Below are 22,977 nucleotides of genomic sequence, written 5' to 3'. Positions count from 1 at the left end.
CAGGCAAGGGGAATGGTGTTGGGGTAGGTTATCAAAGGAACGAGACTGAGACAAAGTAAAAGTTATGCAAAGCCTTATTCTATGCCAAGCATTAGAAGTTAGACTGACTGGCCAGGGGAATGAGACTGAGACAAAGTGAAAGTTATGTGAAGCTTTATTCTATGCCAAGCATTAGAAGTCAGACTGACCGGCCAGGGCCGCCTCCAAAGAGAGTGACCCCCTCCCGATCTCACAGGCTGGTATTATAGGGCATACCCGCAGACCCAAGGTACGTGGCTTCTATTGTTAAGGCATTTACTCCCGGAATCGATACCTGGAACCATACCAGGAATTACAGGGGCGTTTATTCCCGGAATGAAGTCCGTGGATGTAAACAACAATATGGCTACCTAGGCAATATGGAGTTGCTCTGGCTAAGCAGGCCCTAATAGTTAAACAGGTTTTAACATTAAATTGGCCCTAACAATGGGAGAGGGAGAAGCTGGCCAAGTAGGGAGTCCGATGCGGAGCTCGATCCCAGAACCTGGGGATCATGAGCTGAGCCAAAGGCAGACACTTAATGACTGAGCCTCCCAGATTCCCTATTTTCTCTTTTCAACTAGGAAATATTTTAATATACATGAGCTGATGTAACAGAGGTCGATGGAACAGAAGTAAATGCTTTGTCATGGTCGCCACAGATCTCTCTTTTTTAAAAAAGAAAAGAAGTATGTTGTAAGAGGCATGATGAAAGCCTCACATCCCCTCCCCATCTCTTCCTCCTTCTCTCTCCCAGGTCGTAACCACCATCCAGAAGCCACATCTACGCATGGTCACGCACATTTACTGTGCACACCAGTATCCACAAACTGCTGATGAGAGGGTCTTGTCTGACTTCACATTTTATTTTATCTTTTTCAAGGTTTTATTTATTTATTTGACAGAGATATATCTCACGGACACACCGTGAGATAGAGAACACAAGCAGGAGGAATGACAGACAGAAGTAAAGGGAGAAGCAGACTCCCCGCTGACCAGGGAGCCCAATGTGGGGCTTGATCCCAGGACCCTGAGATCATGACCTGAGCCAAAGGCAGACACTTCATTGACTGAGCCACCCAGGTCCCCTGCAAAACCAAACTCTTAAATATAGAGATCGAACTGGTGGTCACCAGAGGGGGTTGCCTAGGAGGATAAACAAAATAGATAAAATAGAGGCACAAACTTCCAGTTATAAAATAAATAAGTCACAGAGACAAAAAGCACAACATAGGGAATATAGTTATTAATATTGTAATAACGTTATATGGTGACAGATGGTGACTCCACTGATCAAGGTGAGCACTGAGTAATGTTTAGAATCATCAAATCAATATGTTGTACACTGAAACTAACACACCATTACATGTTAATTACACTTAATTTAAAAAAATGTTTTTAAAGATAAGTAGGCTCTCAACTTCTGCCTAACCTCATCCTACTCACCTGCTCCTGTCCCATGCTCTGGCCTCTCTGCTGCTCCTTGAGAATCCCAACCATGTTCTGCCTCAGGGCCTTTGCACTTGCTGGTCCCTTTGCCTAGAACTTCTGTCCCCCATATATCCTCATCCCTTCCTCAGGCATCCACTCTAGCATCATCTTTTCACCAACAATTTCTGATCACGCCCCATGAAGTGAGAGTGACTTATTTTCCGTTTGCCTCCTCTCTCCTCCTGGGATAGACCCTGTGATGGGCCACTCAGATTCCTCTTCACTGACGAAATTGTTACCCCAGCTGCCAGTGGTATGGTCAGTGGATAGCCAGTGCTCAGCCCCCTCAGGAACCACCCCAGTTAGAGAGACCTGCACTTGGACCCAAGGAGGCAAAGAAGGCACGAGTCCATTGTATTAAAACTCCATGACACCGACCCATGTTGATGGACCACCTTTGCTTTCTGTTAAAGGAAAATGGTAGGGTTGATTTTTGGTGGAGTCTGCTTGATACCCTGGGATCAGCTGGAGGTGGGCAATACCGCTCAAGATCGGCTCTGACACACGGTGGAGGAGGAAGACCTTCCATGCACAGAACTTGGAGCAATACCTATTGTCCAGTTCCTTTGGGGGGAAAGATGGCCTGAGTTAGAGATATGCACAGATGTATTGGTAGTTGGTTAATGGGTTGGCCAATGGGTTGGAGACTATGGAAAAAAATTAGAGGAGAAGGAAATTTGGGGAATGGATGTTTGGACTATCCTCTTGCAATGACATTGAGTATGAAGATGTTTGGTCCTGTAAGCATGTCCCCCAGAGACTAGTCACTGTACAGGGGCTGTTGTTAATCAGGAAATCAGTGCCCAATGCTGTTAGTGTTGGACTACCTCTCTTCCCAGCGGGCCCTGTGCCTGTTCAAACACACCATGGCATCAGAGGTTGGAAAGAGAGCCATCGAGGTATTTCTTTCTGCTTTGGCAGTAAAAAATTTTTGCTAGTCTCCATGACAATGGAACCGCTGGACAGGCCCCCACTCAAGCTCTAGCTCTTACTGGGCTACAGTACTGCTTTTCTATCCCTTGTCTGACAAGGTGCTAACAACTTCTCACTGTTGCTGGTCTCTGTGGTCCTTAGCAGCCCTAGTGTGTTTCCTTAACCCTTCCACAGCCCTGCAAGTGATCCTTCCATTAAAGTCTCTTGAACCATCCATGGGGATTTTGCTTCCTGCCTGGACACTAAGAGATTCCTTGGGCTTTGTTTCCCCCTTCTAGGACTTACCACCTTCTGACATACTGCAGGATTATTTCCTTGTGGACCCATGGTCCACTTCCCAACACTAGGTGGCTAAAAAACCCCACAAAGGCAGGTCCGGTAAGGTCTTTACTTCTTTCAGAGATGCATTCCTCAGACTTCCTCTGCCAGGCTCATGATAGCTGAGCAATAAGGAACCGTTGAAAAAGAAATGAAGGAATCAATGAATGACATTTACAGACAACTTGGATCATCTTCTGGAAACACTAAAGTAAAACCTGACACCATGATTCTGTTTATTAGTCTTTGGGTGGAATGCTGGCCCATGATCACTGTTTACAGCAGCATAGAAACTGCACCTAGAACATCTGTAGGATCGCAGGGAGGAGGGAGATAGTCTGTTGATGTACCTGGTCATGGATAACCATTGTCCTCTTCAAGTACTGAAATAGAAAGACTGCCCTTAACTATTATAGGAGACCCAGGTAGTTCCTCTTTTATAAAGGATCTTGTACCATGGTGTGGTTTGTCCTCAAACAAAGCACTTGTGAATTGTCCAACCACAGCAGCCACCATGCTTGGATGAGATAACCAAAGAACGTCTATATTGACCAAGCCAACCTTGGCAGGTAGACATTATACCATGATTAGGATTTTCAGCTTCCCAATGCATGCTGTTCTGCTAAGAGAAAAAAATGCTCATTGGAAGTTTCCCCATCCCAAATTTCAATGAATAGTTTCATTTAAAAATACCTCATCTCGGGGCGCCTGGGTGGCTCAGTGGGTTAAGCCTCTGCCTTTGGCTCAGGTCATGATCCCGGGGTCCTGGGATCCAGCCTCTCATCGGGCTCTCTGCTCAGCAGGAAGCCTGCTTCCTCCTCTCTCTCTCTGCCTGCCTCTCTGCCTACTTGTGATATCTCTCTCTGTGTCAAATAAATAAATAAAATCTTTAAAAAAAATACGTCATCTCAAGTGTCATTTTCAGCAGAATGAATTAAAAATGTGTGGTATCAGGGGGCCCCTTGTTCCACTATTGCTTTTGGCTCAGGTCATGATTTCGGGGTCCTGGGATCTGAGCTCAGCTCGGAATCTGCTTGAGACTCTCTCTCCCTCGTCCTCCAACCTTCTCACTTGCACGCACTCTCTCTCTCAAATAAATAAATAAGTCTTTTAAAAAAAAATGTGAGCTATGGCCGCAAAGGAGCGATCTCCAGCCTCACGCAACAATATGGATGCAAACATCATGGTCAGCAAAACAGTAGCAACTTTGTGACTCTACTTAAATAAAAAGCTTTAAAAATCACAGGTAAAACTAATATATGTTTTTCAAAGCTAGAAAGTAAGTCACTCCTCGGGGGCTGGAAAGGGACATGCTGGGGGCAGGGGGACAGGTCAACAATGCTCTGTTTCTTGATCTAGGTACCGGTTAGAGGGTATGTTCAGTTCATAAAGATCCAGAAAGAGCCACACTTATATCACATATGCCTATGTACACATTTCTGTATGTCTCTTTTATACCAATAAAAGTTGGGTTTTCTTTAATGTCTCCAGACAGCCTAATTTCTAAGGAAGAAATACCATTTCCTCACTCCTACCCCTGGGGCACTTCTCCTTGCCCCTCTTCCAGCTCATGTCCAACACAATGAGGACATCATTGTGATTGGTCTTCCTGTTTCTGGCAGTCAGAACCCTCGAAGAGGCTTTTAGTTCTTTATGTGTCTTTATTTCTAATCCTACAGCATTCCATTATGTAAATAAAAATTTAGCATTTGAGATAAATTCTTGGTGTTCTTTTTTTTTTTTTTTTTTTTTTTTAGTATTTTATGCGTTAAGTTATGTTTCCGCACCACGTGGGGCTCAAACCCACAACCCCAAGATCAAGAGTTGCGTGATCCACCGACAGAGCCATCCAGGTGCCCCAAATTCTTAGAGTTCTTAATCATTCAAGAGGACAATAGTTATCCTCTTGGGAGCTGTGTCTGTGCTGGGTTAATACACGGTATCTTCGTCTGTCCTGCCAAGAGCCGTGCAGGATGAGATTGCTATGCCCATTTTATAGACAAGGAAGCTAAGGCCCAGGGAAGTGAAATAGTTTAAGGAGAAACACCCCCAAACTCTGCTCATGGCCCACTTCCTAGCGATTCAGTCTTAGCAAGCTCCGTTCTGCTTAACCATTTTTCTATGTTTTTGGTTCCCAGCCAGAAAGTGAAGGCCAGAGGGCTTGCAGCCACTCCGGTCTGAGCTAACTAGAAGCCTCTTGATAAAGGATTATAGGAAAGGAGGGCGGGGATGTTTGCACTGACAATCCTGGGTCCTGATCCCTAAGGCCCAGCCCTGAACTGCAAAGGAAACCTCCAATCATCAGGCACACCGGCGAGCTTTAAAATTCCTGGCAAGAACTCTGAAATCGGACCCGGCCAGCATGTGTCCCTGAATATCAGAACAGACACTATATTTACCTTGAAAAGCCCTTCAGTGCACTGAGAGTTATAAATAGTCATTAGGGCCCAAGCGAGTGGCCTTAACACATGGATTTTCTTCCAAAAATGCAGACCCATTTTAATTAAATTTGCCACTAACCTCTGGGAGGGCAGGCCCCGGATTCCATTTGCTTTTGGACACACCGTGAGTAATTTCCTATTCATCGAATATTCAGGGATTAGCACGCTGTCTGGGTGTTTAGCCCAGAGGCAGCCCTCCGGGAGCTCTCACAGAGCCTCGCTCCCTGGAGAAGACACACGGGTGCGCGGTGAACGCACCCTGCAGCCTGGGGCCTCCCCATGCACCAGGTGTCCTCATCAGAGTCTCTTTGCAAAGCCAAGTCCTTTCCCCTTTGTTTCCCCCAGAACAAGATGGGAGTCACAGCCGTGCTCATGCTGCCTCTGCTGCTTCTGGGAATCAGCGGTCTTCTGTTCATCTACCAAGAGGTGTCCCGGCTGTGGTCAAAGTCAGCCGTGCAGAACAAAGTGGTGGTGATCACCGATGCCATCTCGGGACTGGGCAAAGGTAAACCAGCTTGGCCCCCCACCCCGTGCGCACTCCCGACCTTAGGGATGAGAGGTGGTAGGACGGCGTGCGGTTGACCTGCTAGGTGGGAGGGAGATGGATGCTGCGTCCTTTCCCAGTGTCTGTCATTAGCCAGCAAGTATCCTTTTTGGGGGGCAGGGGTGGGGACGTTGCATCTCCCAAGCGGGAGAAATGAGGGGATTAGGAGAGCCAGGCTTGCAAACTCAGAGCGTCGGGGCCGAAATGGGTCTACAGATGTGATTTGGTTTGGCCTTCATGGGGTTGCAGAAATTTTGAAATGCAAAGTCCTTCGCTGGGGAGACGTACCAACTATGAGCCCAGACTTGGGCTCTGGGTTGAATTCTGGGTTCCATCGCTTACCACCTGGTGACTGCCCTGGTCTGCTTTGGACTTCCCATCCAGGAAAGTGAGGATACTGATCGTCTCTACCTCATGGTGTTGTTGGGGAATGAATGAAGGAAGGAAGGAATGGATAGTTGGAAAGCATGTTGAACCCCTCAAGTGTCCATAATGTAATAACGATAATGAACATATTAGGCTCAAATATGTGCTCTCGCTTGCCATATACCCCACTCAGCCCTAGTGTACCACACTCAGCCTAATTAGCTCAACCATTTACCTCCTGTTCTTAAAGGCACATATGTCTATGACCCCTGAATTGGATGGTCTCAGGGGGCCTTTCTGCTGCTGGCTTAGGTCTGTAAGATTTTGACATTCTGACTCTCTTTCCTAACAACGGAGGTGGTGCCCGCGCACGGTAATCTGGGGGTACTTTTTGCTCTTGTTTTTGTTATCTTCCGTCAAACATAGAACCCACATGTCCCAGCGTTTATTAAGTCGCTCAACAATCCTCCACGGAGCCCATTACCGTGCCATGTTTTAAGATGAGCATTGCCCCTTCCAAAGAGCCCCCACCCCACCCGGGAGGACTGGTGCCTATTCCCATGGGGCTGCCATCATGAGAATGTTTGGAACCTACTGTCTGGGAATTCTCTAAGAACTTCCTTCCCTTGGGCCTCCCAAGGGGAGCCAATCCATATGCGTTGAAGACAAGCTCCATTTCAGCGGGTGGTGAACTCATGCTCACCGAGGGACTTGAGAAAATAAAGTACGAGGCAGATAAACCGGATCCCTGTGGGGCCCGTCATGGGTCCCAGAAGCAGTTCCCAAGGAGAACGTCTTGGATCCTCAGACCCAGTACTCAGAAGCAAGAGCCTGGCATAGAGTAAGCACTCAAAAACACAAATAAAATAAAGCTTATTTAATAAATGTCTTTAAAAGCAACCATCTTAGGAGGGGAAGACACTTAAGTATGTGGTTGTATATTTATTTGATTTGTTGATTTCTGGCCAGAGTCCGTTATGATCAGAGAACACATTCTCTATGATTTCTCTGAAATTTGTGGAAGCGTGTTCCGGCTACAGCCCATCTCGGTGAACTATCTGCAGGTTCCCAGAAAGGGTGAGCATCCTACCGTCTTTGGGTCGAATGTCCCACAAAGCGTCGATCGGATCCTGCCGGTTGAGAAGGCAGCTCTGTCCCGTACGCTCCCGATTTCCTGGGTTACTAGCTAGTGCCGTTCTATCTACCACTGAGAGGCGTTTAATTGTCTTGCTAGCCTCTTTAACTTATGCTTGAAGTCCCCTTCCGTTATGGTAATGCACTGTACAAATTGGGTACCCGGAAAACCCATCCCAGGGGCAACGCGGCATCTTCAGAGGAACGCGGTCTCGTCAGGGTTGTGAATAACGTGTCCTATGGACCCACCCCAGAAAGGCATGCAAAGCAGAAAAAAAGCAAGTCCAAATAGTTAGAAGCAATCCGAGAAGCTGGGCGTGTGTGTCCTTAAATAAACACCTCGCCAGAGCACACAGCTGACCGCAGCGATTATAGGTGGACGAGGCTCCCTTCCTGAGGTCCGAGGCAAGAAAAAAAGTGAGGGGCACAGTGCCGATGACACAGGCCAGGCCGGGCCTGCAGCACACCCCGCGCCACCCCCTGAAACCTGCCCGGACCCAGGGGGGTAGTGCTTGAAAGTCGTAAGGAAGCAATGCCAAGCTGTTGCCCAGGGAAATCAGACCATGATCAGGACATCGGACCGTTGCCCCAAGCCCACCCAGCTCAGCCGTGTCGGGGATCGGGTCACTTTGTACCCACTGTGTCTGCACTTAGCCACCGCACTTGAACTTGAAGTGTTTGTGAAACTGAGGGCTTGCCTCCCAATCATCGGCCTCTTACGATGGTCCCCTGGCCATCCTTTCACCTTGTCCTCTCCCTGAAATCAGGAGGTGGCCCCAGCGAGGCAAGGAAATGTGTGTCCTGGTATGTTTGCTGCATGAAAAGGACATCTTGGTGCTACCCTTCCCAACACAGGGTAAATTGAACTGTGGTCATGAGCTGAGCTGATCGAGAAGCAAACCCAGGGCCGCCTCAGTCTGCCAGGGTCTGTGTTGGCGGAAATGACGTATTTGGGAGGGTCAAGGCTGAAGGCTCAGCCTTGCTGTCCCCCAGCAGCGGTCACACCACCGGGCTGCTGCCTCCCATGGCCCCCACCCCCGATGGCTGCTACTCAGTTACGGCAGAAGGAAGGGAAGGGCAGGCCTTCAGCTTCGGGATGAAGTCTCTTGTAGGGAATTCTGTTATAAAATCTAATATAATAAAAAAAAAAAAAGATTTTCAGGTAAAAGGAACAAGAAACACACTAGAACCCCGCCCGCTCAGGAATACTTCACCCTGTTTCCTTTGCTCCTTTCTGATGCTTATAAGTGTAGCCTGTAGTGATGGTTGCAGTATTCTGGGCTCGGAGGAGTTGGGGGGGGCGGGAGTGGGTAGCTGAACAGCCCACCCCACTCTCAGATTCACAGAGCAGAGAAAACCCTTCCTCTGCGTCTTGACTTTTAAAACCAATCTGATAGTCTCATGACTTTTCAGATCGCTACTTGATTATACAAAACCCTTTGGGCATGATGGGTCCCCTCCCATACCATCCATCCATCGATTCAGAAACTGGGATGCCCAGGCCAGCACGAGAGAAAATGTGTGGATTTTCAGTGAAGGGAACACCCCCTTCTACCCACTCACCCGGGGCAAGTGGCCAGCCAGCTCGCTGCTCTCTCTCACCCCTCTGGGGCTGGATGGGTGGGAAGAGGACAGGAGAGCAGGAAGAATCCTTATGGGACTGACCCTGTCATTGGGATTCAAGCTCTGCGGCCCAGCACCTGTTTAAAACCGAGTCTGGCTCTTTCTCTGTGGCCACTTCTGTGGGTCCTTCCCAGGCCCTCCCTGGGAATATCCGCCCACCCTTTCTGCAAGGCCTGGACCCTCCAGTTGCTCACCCCTCCCTCGGACCCTGGTATTAGGGCAGATGCTTCTCTGGGGCCCTCTGTTCTGAGGAGACCCGACCAGGGTTGATAGCAAGAAAAGGGAGTTTATTACTTGCCATGAGAAAGGAGATCACTGAGGGTAGCTCCCAAAGCGTTTTCTCTCAGAGCAAAAAGCAGAGTGTGCGTTCACTGACCCAACCTGTGAATACACACACCCCGTAAGTGTCAGCAGAGGAGGGGGTCTGAGTGGGGTCTGTGTGGGGTAACATCAGACCTGGCCACGTATCCCATGGGACACTAATTGGGCACAAGCCCCACCCAGGGGCAGAGATTTTAACAATATCACGAACAAGGTCCCACACCCTTGATCTAGTCGCCTTGAAATCCGGACTCCTCCGGTTTCTGCCAGTTCCGTGGTCCCCTCGGCCTCTCACGGAGATCTTGAGTTCCCACAGGTCAGCACCTGCCACAACAGTTTAAGCCTCTGTGGTTGGTTCTAATTAGCTACCGCCACTGCCCTGCTAACGGAACCTGGGGCAGAATTCAAAACGGCTCCCAAAATGGTCAGGGCTTGGGTCTAGCCCACCGTGCTTATGGGCGGGGTCTTTGGGGTGCAGACCGAGCCCCTGGGGCAGCCGGTCCTCCTCCTCTGCTCTGCTCTGAGCACACCTGGTGGCCCCCTCCTCATGTTAGATATTGCAGGTGGACTCAGACCCCAGCCCCTGGCTCCCCATTGCATGGAACTTATAGTGCGCTGTTCAGATGGTCCCAGTGGCTCCCTGCTCCCTGGGACAAAGATAAAGGGCAAAAACTTACATCGTAGTCCTCTTCCCAAATCCTCCCTCAAAGTCCAAGCTCTCGCTCCTCTACCTTGCCCAATTTTTTGTCCTATTTGGAGGGTCAGGCATACTGAACTCCATAAACAGGGTTTTAGTGATTTCCTTTGAAAATGTGCCTCTTGGGGGACGCCTGGGTGGCTCAGTCGGTTAAGCATCTGCCTTCAGCTCAGGTCATGATCCCACGGTCCCGGGATGGAGTCTGGCATCCAGCTCCTTGCTCAGTGGGGAGTCTGCTTCTCTCTCTCTGCCTGCTGCTCCCCCTGCTTGTGCACTCTCTCTCTGACAAATAAAATCAGAAAGAAAGAAAGAAAGAGAGAGAGAGAGAGAGAGAGAGAGGGAGGAAGGAAGGAAGGAAAGAAAGCAGGAAGGGAGGGAAAGAAAGGAAGAAAATGTGCCTCTTGGGTTGGCAACTAACTCCAAAATTTTGTATCTGTTTGATCTTGGTGCTTTGGTCAATCTTTCCATTTTAAAATCCCGTTACACATGTGTATGTACAATTTAATATCCAATCACACACACACAGTCAGGTGCATGGCAGGGAAACAGTTTCTGCAACATCCATTTTAAAGGCTTCAAAATATTCGACAAATACCATCATGTATCAACAACCCCCTGTGATGTTGGTCATTAACAACCATTTCCAACTCTTTGCTGTTACAATAGTACCCAGATAAACAACATCGTAACTGTGTCCATGCAGACGCTCCTAATTATCTCCTTAGAACAAATGCCTGTAAATGAAATAACAGGGTTCAAGTGTATATTTAGTTTTAAGGATTCTGACCAATTTTTTGTCCAAAAGATTGTGGCAATTTACACTGCCACCAACAGGGAATGTGTGACTGTCCCCAATTTTGTTCTTGATTTTCTGATAGATTAAGAGTAGTGTCCTGTTTCAAACTGCATGTCTTTATTCTTGGCACGGAACTGCTACCTTTTGTAAGTAACTAGCTCTCCATGCTTCTCTTATGACTTACTTACCTGTCTCACTAGCTAATTTCTTCATTAAGGTCTTCATCTGGTTTTCTTACTGATTTATAACAGTTCTTTATAGATTCAATAAATTCGCTCTTTCCTGACATACGTATTTTTTTTTCCTGACATACGTATGCTAAATAGGCTCCGTCGAGCACCTGGGTGGCTCGGTCAGTTAGGCATCCACCTCCTGATTTTGACTCAGGTCATGATCTCAGGGTCATGAGACTGAACCCTGCATCAGGCTCTGTGCTCAGTGGGGAGTCTGCTTGAGATTCTCTCTCCCTCCACCCCTCCCCCTGCTCACTCTCTCCTTCTCTCTAAAATAAATAAATAAAATCTTTAAAAAATAAAAATACATAGGTTTCCTCCATTCATCCTGGTCTTCATTTTCATTTCCGTTTTCTGCTGTCGGGAAGGTTTTTTTTTTAAGGATGAAAAAGTCTATAAATGATTTCTGTTATGATTTCTTCCTTTGGGGTCAGGCTTACAAGATCTTTCCCCAAAGCAAGGTTATTTATTCATTTCTCCTTTCTTCTAGTTCTTGTATCGCTCTGTCTTAACATTTAACTATTTAACACATTTTAGTGTATCACTTCCTCCCCAATAGCTAGGAGTTCAAATACCACTTTTGTTTTGTTTTGTTTTGCTTTGTTTTATTTTTCAAATACCACTTTTTCAATAGCATGTTCTTTACCTACTGATTCATCATGCTAACTTTACAATATACCACATTCTTATGGATTCATGGCTCTATTTTTTTAAAGAGTTTATTTATTTGAGAGACAGAGAGAGAGAGAGCTAGAGAGCACCAGTCGGGGGGGAGGAGAAGCAGGCTCCCCGCAGAATAGGGAGCCCAACATGGGGCTTGATCCCAGCTTGCTGGGATCATGACCTGAGCCAAAGGCAGACACCTGACTGAGCCACCCAGGTGCACCTCTTGGCTCTCTCTCTCTCTCTCTTTTTTTTTTTAAGATTTTGTTTATTTATTTGACAGACAGAGATCACAAGTAGGCAGAGTGGCAGGCAGAGAGAGAGGAGGAAGCAGGCTCCCCACGGAGTAGAGAGCCCGATGTGGGGCTCGATCCCAGGACCCTGGGATCATGACCTGAGCTAAAGGCAGAGGCTTAACCCACTGAGCCACCCAGGCACCCCTCTTTTTTTTTTTTTTTTGAAGATTTAATTTATATATTTGATATATAGAGAGAAAGCACAAACAGGGCGAGGAGGGGCAGAGGGAGAGGGAGAAGCAGAGTCCCAGCTGAGCAGGGAGCCCAATGCGGGACTCGATCCCAGGACTCTGGGATCATGACCTGAGCTGAAGGCAGACGCTTAACCGACTGAGCCACCCAGGCACCCTCTTGGCTCTATTTTTTTTTTTAAGATTTTATTTATTTATTTGACAGAGAGAGATCACAAGTAGACGGAGAGGCAGGCAGAGAGAGAGAGAGAGAGAGAGAGAGGGAAGCAGGCTCCCTGCTGAGCAGAGAGCCCGATGCGGGACTCGATCCCAGGACCCTGAGATCATGACCTGATCTTGGCTCTATTTTTAATCAGCATTTCTATCCATACTTAAGAACAGCCACGAACTTAAGCAGCCACAAACAGACTGCTTTAATTTCTGTAGCTTTATCGTGTATTTTAATAACTGATAGAATTGGTCCATTCCTATTGCTGTCCATCAAACTGTTCTTTGCTTTACTTGTGCCTTTATTATTCCAAATAAAGCTTGCAAAGTATCCAAGTGAAGTTTAGGATCTTGTCATCCCTTTCCAAGACATGTTGGAATTGTAATTTATTGCATCAAATTCACTTGGAGGTGGATTGATGTCTTCATTGAATTCCTCCATCCAGAATGGTCATGGACAGCCTCCTTCTCCATAAAGCACCAACATTCAGAGAAATCATCCCTTCCCTGTGATCCCAGCAACTCAAGGCAGCATTGTTAACACTTTTATTTCTTGACTCAGGTTTCCCTCCGTCAGCAGAGCTGAGCACATCCCCCCCTCCTCCCTGCTCTCAGCCTCATGCAGTACACCTGTTTCTAGACCTCACTGGGACCTTCCATCCATCCTCCACCCGGCCCCTATCTGGCTGAGACCACATGGTCCAGCCCTGCAGCTGCTCTCCTCCAATACCACAACCCCCCACTCATGATGCCCACTGATAACCCAGCCTGGCCCCCTTCTCTCCACCTGCATACAGCCGTGAGATCGCTTTGAGCCATTGTGTTCAGGATACCCAGCCTCTGGCGGGCACCCAGGGCTCCCCAGCTATCCCCCGGCATCCTGGCTCCATCAGACCCACTACTGGTTGGTGTAAAATGAGGCAGTCATAGGTCCTGAACACCTGGGAGGTGGTGGTGTCTTCCCAGGTCCCTGTATGAGACCAGTCTCTCTATTCCCGGGGTGCTGTGAGTGTGGGTTGCAGGGCTCACAGCCTTGACCTCTGCCGGTGGACATTGCTGCCCCTGGGAGTTACACAGCCTCTGCCCCTGCCGCGGAGGGAGACAGCACACAGTCCGTAGACCCAAGCATATAAAAAGGCTGGTCCTTTTGCCTCCAAGTGGGACATCTCTGCCATTGGGTTTACACTCCAGAGTCTTCCTCGGACCCAGCTGAGGCTAGACTTTACCTGAGACCTTACTCCCTCGTAGATTTTCTCTGAAGAACATTCCCTCAATAAATCCTGACAGCCTGAGCCCCTGTCTTTGATTCAGCTTCTGAGAACCACCCCCCCAAGACATTGCCTTGTGTGGTTCCCATGGGAATTAAATGAACTAATATATATAACTCTCTTTCTTGAGTCTGTAGAACAGGTAAACACTCAAAATACATTAGCTTTTATTGTTCTTAAATATTCTTGCTGATGTTCTTAAATATTATTGCTATACAAGAACACTGTGCGTCTATTTTTTTTTAAGTAGTCTCTACGCCCAGCATGGGGTCTGGAACTCACATCCCTGAGATCAAGAGCCAGGTGCCCCCCCAAATACTTTGTGTTTACCCAGACCTTGCCCAACTGAGAAGGACCCATGTTGGGTGAGTCAGGAATTGCTTTGGAATAAAAGTAACTAGACACAAGGTAGGTTTACTTTTTAAATAAAAAGAATCCTTACTGGCATATCTAGCCACAGAGAAAATGTGTGGGAAACTGGGGGATTAGGTCTGAAAAAAAACCACCATGGCTCTATCCAGGATCTTTAGATTAAGATATAAGGAGGACTTTGATCCCAGAGGGCTAGGTGGACAGGAAGGAAGAAACCTTCTGCCCAGCTTAGGGAAGAGTATCTTAACAATCAGAACCATCCCAGGACAGAAGGGCTGGCTGTCTCTGCTCTGAGCTCCCCTTTACTGGAGGTAGCCATACAGAGGCTGGAAATGACAAAAAAATATTTCCAGTCCTGGGGGAAGGGTGATTGAAATGACCTAGGACTAATGGCCGTAGGACGTTGGAATTCTCTGAAATCTTGAATTCCTACTATAGAGGCTCATCGTCCATGGCTCCATCCACACAGTGCACCCTGCCCTCTTTCCTTCTTCCTCCACAGAGTGTGCTCGGGTGTTCCACACTGGTGGAGCAAGGCTGGTGCTGTGTGGCAAGAACTGGGAGAGGCTAGAGATCCTGTATGACGCCCTCATCAGTGTGGCTGACCCCAGCAAGGTAAGGCCTTCTGGCAGTCTGCTTGGGGAACTCCTGGGCACCCGTAACCTTCATTGACTGCTGTGTTAGCAGCTCATGGAGAAGGCGGGTGAGATCTGGCGATTGTTTTGGGGGAGTGGGAGGCCGTGCTCTCCCTAATCTCGACCCAGGCATGTCTGTCAGGCACATTCTCCAGACCAAGAATTTGCTCTCTGGCAACCCACCCTCCCCACCACCTATTGTATTTAAGTCAGAATCAGAGAGGATCCAGAAGCTTTAGGAAGGCACAGGTATGGGCATGATTATAAATGCTTATGGCTGATTTTTAAATCAGGCCGGCTCAGTCGGTGGAGTGTGTGACTCTTGGTCTCGGGCTCGTGAGTTCGAGCCCCACGTTGGGTGTACAGATTACATAAAAATAAAATCTTTAAAATAAAATAATACCTCAAAGGATATTTTCTTCCAAGAAGTCGGAGAAGTGAAGTCACTTTCCACAAAGCCGCTGGGAGGTGAGACCTTTCTGGGAGGCTGAAGGTTTCAAAGCATTTCTGGAACACTGTTGAGAGAACTGCCTTCAGAGCTGTCTTCACGGTTTGGTTTAGTTTGGTTTGGTTTGCGTTGGGTTGGGTTGGTTCAATTTGGCCCTGATGTTGAATTGCTTTTTGGAAACAGTCAAAAATAATTCACAGCAAAGTCCGCTACTTGAGGGGAGGGAACAAACGGGACAACACAGAATTCAAGTTCTGTTTTGGGGCATGTTATCAGGTCTTGAGTTAAAAGGAGGTTCTGAGGTCAACTGTGGGAAATGCAGAGTAAAGTCAAGCTTGTCTGGTGCATCCTTTACTGCAGGACTTTTCAGAGCCTTTGATAGGCGAATGTGCATTGTGTATCCCCAAGCAGGGCATATAATAGTCTGTGTTTCCCAAACAAATTTGACCGGGAACCCCCTCATCGGGACTAATGTTTGTCAAATGCTGGGATTACATTTATCTCATGGTAGCATCCATTTTCCAACCTGTTCCCCGCTCTAGACTATGAGGAGCCTCAATGGCAATTGAGTGTCTAGGGCCGAACGCAATACCTGGCACATAGATGGTGCCCCAAAAATATTGTGTGGAGTGTACCAGTTTGGTCAAAAACAAAATGCGGCTGCGGAGCATGGTGATGGAGTCTCCTGGGGCTCCTAAGCCAATCTGGAAACCCATTTGCAGAAAGGAGCTCATATATATTATAATGGCATCTCCATTGGCATCCATGCTCAGCCTCCTCTGTAAAGGGTGATGTTCATTTGGATTTATCAGTTCTGGTCCCTTTGGCCAACAGTTCAGACTTCTTAGTGCATTTTTGCATGTTTGGATTGATGGTGGTGTAGCGATGGTACCCACGAATGGATTCTCCATCAGCTTCCTTCCTCCTAGAGCCATTTCTGCTCTTTCCTTTCATTTTTATTTTGTAGTCGTTCCACAAGCTCTGAATTTCCAAAGGGTGGCTCTCAGCTCGAGGGCTCTAGGGTCTGCCAGAGGGAGGTCTTCCCAACATGCCTTGACTCTCTTGTTGGCTCAGCAGACATTCACCCCAAAGCTGGTCCTCTTGGACCTCTCAGACATCAGCTGTGTCCAGGATGTGGCCAAAGAGGTCCTAGACTGTTACGGCTGTGTGGACATCCTCATCAACAATGCCAGCATGAAGATCAAGGGGCCTGCCCATAAGATTTCTCTGGAGCTCGACAAGAAGATCATGGACGCCAATTACTTTGGGCCCATCACACTGACCAAAGGTCTCGTGAGTTTGACCTTCCCACCGATTTCTGGGCCACTGGCAGCTAGAGAGGGCTCTGTTACATAGACAGTCCTCCAATTCTAGATGGAGTCTCCACTCCCCCTAGGAAAAATCCCTACTTAGTTGGTGAAAGCTTCCAGCATTCTGGCTATAAATGTTGCTAAAAGAAAAGGGATTTTGGAAGTATCTTACTGGTATATTCCGACCTCCCTCTCTGGGAAATCCCTCTCCCCACACAAGCCCTGCCCTTTATCCCCCCTTCTCACTCATGTCCATGGCTCCCCCTCCAATCCCGTCCCACATCTTTGGACCATTGTCCTCATGCATGATATATATTTGATATATCGACCTTACCCTTGATCTGTTCCTACCCATGTCAGTTTGTCAAGGGTAGAGAGTCTGGCCTCAGAAATAAAGAAGGAAACGGTTTATCCCCAAACTACAAGAGACCCAGCGTTGTGTCAACCCCTTTGCAGAAACAGGGAGGGCAGATCTCTCTCAAGGGTAAAATGTCCACTCTTCTGGGGCGCTGTCTCACTGCCAAGTTCAAATGCAGCTCTGGAACGTAGGGGTTGGGGCTGGACTTGTCATGGAATAGAACCAAGAGTTGAATCACCATCCCCCACAAAGGTTATCAAGGCAGGACCCCAACAGGGAGGCTATATACATGGAGAATTTCTGGGTTTAGAACGTGGGATTGAGGAAGTGTGATCTTAGAGCTGCCTTCTGCATAATAATGGGGTCTGGGGCACCAGCACAGAGGAAGGGAGAGTTATCTCAAGCAGAAAGATGACTTTCCAGAGCTTCTGAAATGAGGCCCCAGAGATAACGGTTTCTTCCAGTCTGGTCCCTCTGAGGGTTCAGGGTTTCCTGGCATGGAAGTGAGGGACGCAGGGAGTGGAGGGGGTCGGGGCCAGCCAGGCCTGGCTCATCTCCCTGGTTGCGCCTCTAACTTGCTAAGAGACCTGAATCCAGTCACTAGCTCTGGGTCTCAGCTTGCCCATCTGCAACATGCCAGGGCTCAATGTCAGTGCCATTCTGAAAGCCATCTTTTCGTGCGTTTTTTTTTGTTTTGTTTTGTTTTTTTGGTTTTTTTTTTTGTTTTGTTTTTTTGCCATCTCCCCATTCCACCTGCACTGTGATCTATCTCTGTCTCTAAATTTCTGCATTTTCACATGAGTCATTTGTAGGGGAATCTTTAGAATATCACCATAAATCAAGAGCCCCCTTCCCTCTCAATAAACAGAACAACTCTGAAAACAGAACCAAGTAGCAGGTTCTCCCAAGGTGCAGGGCTCTTTGTTAAAAGATTTAGAGAGGTGTTCAAGACATGGGAGGATTGTGGGGGATCGCAATGGGATGACCTGTGACCTTTCTCCCCGCTGAGATCTGCACGTGGGCCGGTCACTGAAAACCACCCAGAAATGAGCGGCCGAGCCCAGCCCACTCTTAGGAAACACGGGATCACTGGGATCAGTGATGTCCAGGCTCCTGCCCAGGGTCCTGCTGTCATCGAATCACCAGGGAGGTAGAGGGGCCCTGTGCGAGGAAGGGGGCCCGGGGGAGGGGCCTGCCTGCCTCAGTCTCCCATGTGTAACCGTGACTCTGTCCTGTGCTTTCCAGCTCTGCTTCCCGACATGATCTCCCGGAGGACAGGCCAGATTGTGTTAGTGAATAACATCCAGGGGAAGCTTGGAATCCCATTCCGCACAGCTTGTAAGTTGCTACGACAGAAATGTCTCGTCTTACGCTGTATGTCTTATAAGGGATGTCCTGTCTAGCACCAGGCACGTGGCTATAAGGGAGGGGACATCCGCAGGTGAAACAATCTATTGGTTTTTCTTTCATCCCTTCTGTTCCCATTTCCGAGCACCTGTGACTTGGAGGTGACCAGAGAGAGATGACCTCTCCCCCAGAGGCTCACATCCCCCCAGGGGGTCAGGGCCGGCCCTGGCTGAACACCGTCCATGCCTCCTGGCCTGGGCGCACAGCCCCCGCGCAAACGCCCGTTCTCCATAAAGATGTCTTTGAAGGACAGGAAGGGTTACAACCCAGAAAGAGGAGACGGGCGGCCATCACACAGCGGCAGAGGGATGGAAGCTTCAGGGGAAGGAGGAAGGGGAGAATGAGAGATGCAGATTTGCAGGAGGGGTGCAGAGAAGCCCCAGAGGCAGGAGTCCTTTAGGAAAGTCCAAAGAGGAGAGAGATTTCTCCATAGATGATCTTGGGACCCCGCTGGGGAGCTACCCTCCTCCCATGAGGTAGTCTGTGGGAGGGCAGGGTGCGTACCTTATATATTTCTTCTCTTATTTTTAGAGAGAGAGAGAGGGCGCACGTGTGTGTGAGTGGGGTTGGGGGGAGGGGCAGAGGGAGAGAGAATCCCAAACAGATTCCCCACTGAGCGCGGAGCCCAGGGTGGGCTTGATCCAGGGACCCCAAGACCATGACCTGAGCAGAAACCAGGAATCAGATGCTTAACCAACTGACCCACCAGGTGCACACCCCCCCCACAACTTCTTTTTAATTACCCATTAAGTATTGTCATAGAGTGGTTTGTAAGAAATACATATTTGGTCTTTGTCCCATTTCTGGCCCAGAGCTCTTAAAACCCTTGAATTTCCTAAGTGATAAGAGTGATCAGAGTGTCTTTTGTCATGTCAGTGAGGCGATTTTGGATGTCGCCTGAGGGGGGCTGCTTGCCTGAGGGGCCAACCGTGTAAATAGAGGGTGGGACTGGAAGGGGCTGGAGATTGAGTTCTGTCACCCCAGGCTTGATTTTACCCATCGTACCTATAATGGAGCTGCCGTAAAATCCCAAAAGGGGGGAGGCTTCGGGGGGCTTCCAGGTTGAACACAGGGAGACTCGGTGGAGAGGGAGGTGCCTGGAGAGGATCTGGGAGCTTTGAGCACCTTCCCCCACACCTCAGCAACCCCCCCACCCCCACGCCCTGCATCTCTTCCATCTGGTTGTTCCTGAGTTCTGTCCTGTAAGAAACTGACCATCCACCGAGTAAAACCTTTCCCCAAGTTCTCTGAGCTGCTCCGGCAGATGAACTGATCTCAAGGAAGGGGTCTTGGAACCTGCGATCTCCCATCGGCTCAGTAGGAAGCACGGAAGACAAGGGGGGCTTGTGACTGGCTGAACTAAGTGGGGACAGGGGCCGTCCTGGGACTGGGCCCTTAGCCCGAGGGCTCTGACTTCATCTGCAGGTAGACTGCGCAGAATGAAGTGGCCGGACACCCAGCTGGTGTCAGAGAGTCGTTGCAGCCAGTGGAACCCAGGCATTGCAGCAAGGTGCGGAATTGTTCAGTATTTCATTATTTAAATACAAGGACATTTCAGTAAAAATCAGGCTTTCCAGCTTCCTGAGCAACAAGAGGTCTGGCACCACCTTCCCTTCTCTCCCCCGGGGGTGCCCCTGTTGCCTTCTATACGGGTTTTTACTGGGGGCCCTGCTGCAAACCGAGCGGCCCCTCCTCCAAGGGGCTCCCCAGGGGTGGTCCCACCTTGCCAGATCCCCACCGCAGCTCTGAGAAGCTGTCTTGTCCCTGTCCTTGTCTTCTGGGAGAGGCCCTGGGGCCCTGCACCCCTGCGTTCTTAACCCCACAAGGAGAGGGGCCGAAAGCTGGCGAGGGCTGTCTGGGAAGCACGTGCCCCACTCCCCACTAGGACGGCCTCGGAGGGGGCTGGGTCTGCTGGCAGGGGTCCGTGTGATGGCAGAGACCACGTGACCCCCACTCCCAGCCTCATTCAGCCTCCAGCTGACACCCCCGAAATGGGAAGCTGAGATTCATCAGACCCCAGAGGTGGCTCTAAGCTCCCAAGCCTATAAGAAGTGTCCCCTCCACTCTAGTGACATTTCTGGAAAGGTTCTTGTTTACCCAACCCACGGCCTCGTCCATTTGCAGTGGATTCAGTGAGAGTAGCTCAGGTGGACAGGACCTTGGAGGAAAAGGGCTGGGAAGTGGGAGGGGAGACCTGCTCTGGGCTCCCAGGGGCTGCCCGCTGGTACCGGCCTTACAGGGAGGGAATCACTTGGTACCAACCTTAGCGGGAGGGAATTGGGGATTCATACCTGGGCCAGGCATCCTGAATATATTTCCTCTTTCCATCTTCACCATCACTTGCCAATGGGGATATTGTCCCCATTTTATAGGTAGGAAAACCGAGCCTCAGACAGGGAAAGCGCTTTGCCCAAGGTCCTCTAGCGGACAGGTGTTTAAGTGGGATTGGATCCCAGCTCTGCCTCTGTGCACCACTCCCCGAGGGCTCTCTGTCCGCATCTGTGCAGTGAGGGGCAGGGCTGGGTGACATGTGGGTCCTTGTCAGATGAGATGTGGGAACGTGCCTGCGGGCCTCTGTGGCCCACACTCTCGCCGGGGAGCAGGGCCGGCCTCCCCCTGCCCCCCGCACCCACCCTGGCTGGTTTCTCTTCCAGATGCTGCCTCCAAGCACGCCGCGCTAGGCTTCTTCGACTGTCTCCGAGCCGAAGTGGAGGAATACGATGTTGTCGTCAGCACCGTGAGCCCCACTTTCATCCGGTCCTACCGCGTTGATCCGGGCCAGGGAAACTGGGAAGCCTCCATCTGGAAATGTGAGCTTTCTGAGGGAATCTGGAGGTACAGGGGCCTGGGACGGGGGCAGCCTGGTGTCACTGGGCCTGGAGGTGTGTTCCCGAAGCCCGAGACTGGGGGGTTGGTAGAGCCCCACACCCGGCTAACAGAGGGGAGGGGGGCCCCAAATTTTAGTCTCAAGGCACCAACCAGGTAGACAGAATCCTAACCCACAACCAGCAGACCAAGGCCCTAGCTAGGCTCCGTCACTCACAGGCTCTCTGACCTAGGCCGTGGGCCTGCATCTCCGGAGGCCTCAGTTTCCCATGCAGAACAGCCAGATTTGGTCTTCAGGACCTTTCTATCTTCCCCACCCCTCATTGTCCCTTCCCTGGCAGGCTGCATAGAGCCAAGGCTGCAAGTCTGGCACGGGACTGCCTGCACTTGGAGCTTGCCTCTGTTGTACACTCAGTGTTCGAACACAGGCAATCCCCTTGATCTCTGTGCCTCAGTTTCCCCTTTAGAAAGTGAGGAATGATGGTAATACCGGCCGTGCCCAGGCGTTGGGAAGACTGAAGGTCCCGGCTCAGAGAGGCTTTATGACAGCAACCAGCATACAGCAAGCGCTCTATAAATGCAGTCTAATTACTGCTCTTCTAGAATATTCTGAACAGGGAGCTGTTTCACCCTACCCAAGTCTCTGTCTACGCTAGGGAAGCAAGAGGACCCAAGATGTGGACAGGTGGTCCCAGCCCACGATTCCAGGCCCAGCCCTGGCCCCATCCCTCTCTTTGGGGGCCCAGAGGTTGTAACCCCCACCCCTCCTGGGGGCTGTTAGTCTTTTTCAGGAAGCTGACCTATGGGGTGCACCCTGTGGACGTTGCAGAGGAGGTGATGCGTACCGTGAGACGGAAGAAACAGGAGGTCTTCATGGCCAACCCCATCCCCAAGGCCGCCGTGTACCTCCGCACCTTCTTCCCAGAGTTATTTTTTGCCGTGGTGGCCTGTGGGGTGAAGGAGAAACTCAGTGTCCCAGAGGAGAGCTAACTGCTGGGGGCCAGATGGGTCACCTCACTGGGAATAAAGTCTTTCCTGGCAAGGTGCTGGTCCCCTGTCCTTTCCACACAGGGGCCCAACACAAGCCTACAACACATCCCTAACCTACACCTGCCTTCCAGAGATGTTCTCCACCCCTGTGAACATGGCCTGGATGCCAGCCCAGTCTCTGCAGGGTCTCTGGGTCTCTCCCACTCAGCATTCCCAGGGCACACCTCCAGAAGCTTCCCTACTCTGTAGGGTGACACTGAGCAGAAGAAAATCAGGAACCATAATGGGTCTGACCTCCATAGAGACAGGCACACAATCATGCAGACACACATGCATGGGCACATATGCACATATGCATGCACGGGACACACACACATGCACGCACCCACACACATGCACTGGGGCCATCAGCCCGCTCAGGAACTTAGAAAACCACCTCCAGTTTATGTAAGACTGACTTGCCCGTGTCCGCCTCCAACAAGAGAAGCTGGTCTCGGCAACCCTTCAGGGCTGCACTGCCAAACAGAACTTTCCAGAACGGTGGAGAGATTCCACCATCTGCATTGTCCAAGGCGGCAGCCACGAGCCACAGGTGGCTGCCGACCACTGGAAATGGGGTCTGTGCGCCAGCGAGGCGGAATTCTGAGTTTTATCGCCCCGGCACGAATGTGAATTAAAACAGCCACGCGTGATTGGAGGCTCCCAGGTCCACGGCACAATCAGAATCCGCCTCTTCCCTGGAACTAATGGGTCCGAGGAGGGAAAATGTTTCTCAGCTGATGCTAAGGTGGCCCGGGTGGGGCGGGGGGCGGATATCTACCTCACTCCAGCCTTCTGGTGTGTACTCAAAGCAAAACTCCTTTAACACCACCCTTCTCCTTGCTGGTGGGCATCCCACCGAGGGTAGTTTCTCGTACACAAAGCAACTCATGATTCTTGGGATCTTGGAAAGCGTAGGGAACGTTATTTTGCACTAATATCGTAACTGCTGATTCAAACTTTTCCAATACGCATAAATGAAAGAGGGCTCAAATGTCCCACTCCCGGACCCAAGCCGCTTACAAAATCGAAATATATACTGTACGCATATG

General features: G+C 49.8%; 1 protein-coding gene across 1 annotated transcript; it reads left to right on the top strand.

Annotated features, from left to right (window-relative positions):
* Positions 1-5,216: 5,216 nt before the first annotated feature.
* Positions 5,217-21,943, top strand: LOC111161103 (dehydrogenase/reductase 7C). The gene is made up of 7 exons (XM_022524588.1): positions 5,217-5,325; positions 5,547-5,706; positions 14,415-14,527; positions 16,070-16,283; positions 17,909-18,001; positions 20,725-20,880; positions 21,678-21,943. The coding sequence occupies exons 2-7, from the start codon at positions 5,553-5,555 to the stop codon at positions 21,884-21,886; spliced, it is 939 nt and encodes a 312-aa protein (XP_022380296.1). The 5' UTR covers positions 5,217-5,325; positions 5,547-5,552; the 3' UTR covers positions 21,887-21,943.
* Positions 21,944-22,977: the final 1,034 nt, after the last annotated feature.

The sequence above is a fragment of the Enhydra lutris genome, unplaced genomic scaffold, assembly GCF_002288905.1.
Source record: "Enhydra lutris kenyoni isolate GAN:26980312 unplaced genomic scaffold, ASM228890v2 scaffoldscaffold82, whole genome shotgun sequence".
Taxonomy (NCBI): domain Eukaryota; kingdom Metazoa; phylum Chordata; class Mammalia; order Carnivora; family Mustelidae; genus Enhydra; species Enhydra lutris.
This window is presented reverse-complemented; position numbering and strand designations above follow the sequence as displayed.